The 4,094-nt window shown below is 39.6% G+C and overlaps 1 protein-coding gene across 1 annotated transcript in view; it reads right to left on the minus strand.

Moving 5' to 3' along the window:
* Positions 1-2,238: 2,238 nt before the first annotated feature.
* LOC129855287 (gastrin/cholecystokinin type B receptor-like) overlaps positions 2,239-4,094 on the minus strand; it is a 3,247-nt gene continuing 1,391 nt past the window's right edge. Inside the window, exon 1 of the mRNA XM_055922824.1 lies at positions 2,239-4,094. This exon is cut by the window's right edge and continues 1,391 nt beyond it. Within this exon, the coding sequence (XP_055778799.1) occupies positions 3,862-4,094 (233 nt within the window). The 3' untranslated portion in view covers positions 2,239-3,861.

Below are 4,094 nucleotides of genomic sequence, written 5' to 3' on the forward strand. Positions count from 1 at the left end.
TTTCAGATTGATCCAGTGGAGCATTGCAATACCGCACAGTACTTTGTATCAAGTCTGCCCAAATGTGCCGAATTGGTCAATTTATATATTTTCTAGTACATAACTATAGAGAACATACAAAAAGGATATGGTAATACAACTTTTAAGTTGACACACTCCCAGGAATGTCATACATCATTAGCTTATACACAAACTTTCACACATCTAGAATGGCTGGGCAGGGTGGGTGTGGAGCCAGAGAGAGCAGGGGTTCAAACTGTAGAACCCAGTTCCTACATTTGAATATAAAAATGTATTTTATCAAAGAAAACTATGCTATATTTTATCTCTGGGGCCATCAAGATGACAAATCAGAGCAAGATTACTGAATGTAAGGACATTATTTACCTTCAGAGGTGAATGTATCAAACCAGTTGCCGTGATAAAAGTGTTTTATTGTTGTGCACTCTCAAGCAATACCATGGTCTATTTTCACTGTAGTAGCTACTGTAAATTGGACAGTGCAGTAAGATTAACAAGAATTTAAGCTTTCTGCCCATATAAGACATGTCTATATCTTGGAAAGTTTGCTGTTACTTATAACTGTCATGCTAATCACATTAGCGCATGTTAGCTCAACTGTCCCGGTATAGCAACACCGATCCCGTTTAAAACAAGTAAATCATTCTTTTGTCGAACTTTTTTTATTGTGATAAATTATGATGGAAGGGCAAACAGGCTGATGCCAATTTATTAATGCGGACTTCAATACTTCTAGCAGTTTTAATCGACACAAGATAGTTAAATGGAAACACCCTAGCAGGCAACTGTCGCATCTATTAGCTGGCTATAATCTGGTGCCCATTGATGGTTGCAATTAGCCCTGTAAATGTATCCATCGCCCTTTAAAGAAGCAAAACAAGTAACACTTTTCCAATATATCCAGTGGCGTTGCTCCATGTTGTGTGTAGATACATTTGGCCTCAGTAGGCAGGTTTCCATTGACCCACACATCAATTAGATTATTATGGACAAAGTATCAATTATTTTTGTTTGCCAAACGGCAGCCAAGCATCGATGATCATGTCACCAGAATTGATTAGACCCTTGATATTTACTGGAAAGGAGCATCAAGCTTATCTCCTTGCACTTTCACAACCCTGGGGAATTCATCATAATTTATTTAATCTGTTGCCTAATAAACTGCATGCTTTCCCGACGAGTCGTAATGGGAGGACCTCAAACCATGTCATCGTGTGACTCCAAGTTTACTTCAATATGATGGTTGTTAAATCAATATTTTCGCATAAAAGCGTTTCCACCGATATTTCTCACATAACACATTTGACCGACACAAAAAGATTCCACCTTGTGTAGCGTATTTTGTTTTGTCGACATTTGGAAAGTTTACAGCCAAATGTTCTGTTTCCATCAGGCCTGTCATGTTATCCGACATGTAGGCTACTTTACACGCATAAAAAGGTTGGATGGAAACCTGGCTTACGTAATTTTTATCCATTCAACACAGGTGGATTGTAATTTTGTCTAGCTGTCTTTATTGCGACAAATTATGATGGAAACTATGTTTTTTGAATAAATTATGATTGCCGAATAATTTGAAGGTACATGTCAACATGCAGGTCAAACTATGAAGCTCCACTCCACACAAATGTGAAGCTCTATATACATTTCATTCTAAATGCCTACAGTCTGTTAAATCTATTTTTCAACTATAGAAATGTCCTGACTTTCAAGAACGGCTGAATTGCTTTTCTTGTTGGCTGGATGCAGGTTTCACGATCCAATTATTTCAGATATACAGAAGTGCAGAGTGCAAGTTTCACCATGGCATGGACCATGGCGATACGTTGGCACATTACGGAAATTAGAAGGGGGGGATTTCGGCAAAGCCATTTTCTTGCCTGCCGAAATCCCCCCCCCCCCCCCCCCCCCCCCCCTCTAATTTCCTTCATTTTGTCACTAGAGTCAAATACTTTCTATAGAACAAACTTCTCTTAAGGATAGGCAACCGAAATTAATAATTAATGTATGTGTTATATTAAACATGGAGGGAGTAAAATGTAGGCAAGCAATAAACACTTCAGAACAACTACTAGTCAAATAAGACATGGGAGAGATGACAAATATAGACTAATACACTTGAAACAAATAGCCAAACCGAAAACTGCAGACATTACTAGTGCCTCCCCCGCAATCAAACCGCCATTAAAAACATTTTAAACGCAGCCGAACGTGATCTTTGACAGCGGCCTTGAAGGACACAAATTAAAAAAAGCTTTCTGCTACTAAAATCAGTGAAATGTAGGCTAAACTGACAACCGCGTGAAGAGCAGAAATCACAACTAGCAAGCAAATTGCAACAATGAAGAATTGAGTGTGTGCGCGTTCACGCGAAGAGCGGGGAGAATTCTGTCAGGGTGAAGATTTTCCACACCTGGCAAACCGATACATAAAACAGATAGTGGGGAGAATACAGGCTGTTTCCAGTTTATTAACGCACAATTTGCCTAAATGGGCAATGGAAACAACCACTTCATTTTTATTCGACACTGTAGGTTTTTGCGAAAGTGTTCTTTTGTGTGACATCATTACGTCTATAGTTGTTTTTAATTGACACAAGATTGTTACATGGAAACGAACCGTAGCAGTTGTCGAATCTATTTTCTATGCGAACTTTCTACAAAAAAAAAATCACTGGAAAAGTTAATGGGAACATAGCTAATAACTGCAGATGGTAGGAGATTGGTTTTGGTGCCAGGGCTCCGCTATATGCTTCAACATGGGATTTTCGTTTCCCAGCGATAGACAACCACAGACCATGGATCAGGCCGTCTCACCAGTACCATTAATCCGGACATCGGGCTCCATGTCCCGGCCGCCTGCGGGGCCACATCACACTCGTCAACTCGTCACGGTGCCATTCAGCAGGGAGCGATCCGTCTGCCAAGAGACCCGCGTCACAGCCTCGCCAGAGAAATAATGAATGGAGATATCCATCTAGACTCTAATCTAGACCCTCTACCGCTCATTATGGAGGCAATTTGAATGGACTTGGAATAATTACTATGAATATAAAAGATGATGATAGTAGTATAATAATAATCTAATTTAACACAATTATGGAAGCAATTTGAATGGATTTATAACTGCAGATTATGATGATAGTCATACAATATTAGCTTTATAATTGAAATAATGCATAATGGTTTCATTATAATTGACGAGATTTAAGTTTTGGATACAGCTCATTTTGTTCTTGACTTTGGAATGGAATGAGTTCTACTTCGTAGGACTTAGGGATCAATTACAAATGTAATAATACTATTTAAACAGGGAATAGGCTAGACATTGTAGCCTACACATACAGTATAAATGTGATTGTTATTTTAAATCACGAAATAAAGGCAACTAGCCTTTTGCACAAATATTTAATGAGATGCACGTCATTATTGTGTACACTCCATGAGAACAACATCAAATATCTTTCATTTGAAATTGGATTCAGTGAAACCAAATCCCCAAAGATCATTAGGTATAGGACCTCATACATAGGACCTCATTTATAGGACCGCATTTACATCGACCGTTTGATTCATCAACAGTCCTGGAATCATGGGGCACACACTCCAACACACTCCATAATAAAGACGGCACCACACTTCATAATTAAAAGGGCAACACACTCTATAATCTCAGTTATGGCAAATATCTCCATTTGCTTCGGAGATTGCGTTGGAAAACAGACACACATTTTCACAGAATATCCTATTTTGAACTGTAGGACGAATGTTTTCCTGTCCATTGGACAAATAAGTATGTGATATACCAGGTAGGCCTACATTTGATCTGTCTGTCTGTCAATCAGTCAAAAACAGTCTCACACACTGTCACAGACGACAGGCTCTTGCTTTTGGTTAGTTTGTTGCCTGGATTGGCATATCTGTTCGATGCGCGCCTCTCTGCGCCGCGCTTCTCCGATTGCGCCCTGCTATAGGGCACGAGCTTGGGCACTGAGGTGCTGCCCATAGGCATAGAGGACTGCTGTGGCGACAGACTTAACAATGACGACAGTTTCTGTCTGTAGCTTTTCCTGA

This window comes from Salvelinus fontinalis, chromosome 1, assembly GCF_029448725.1.
Source record: "Salvelinus fontinalis isolate EN_2023a chromosome 1, ASM2944872v1, whole genome shotgun sequence".
NCBI lineage: Eukaryota > Metazoa > Chordata > Actinopteri > Salmoniformes > Salmonidae > Salvelinus > Salvelinus fontinalis.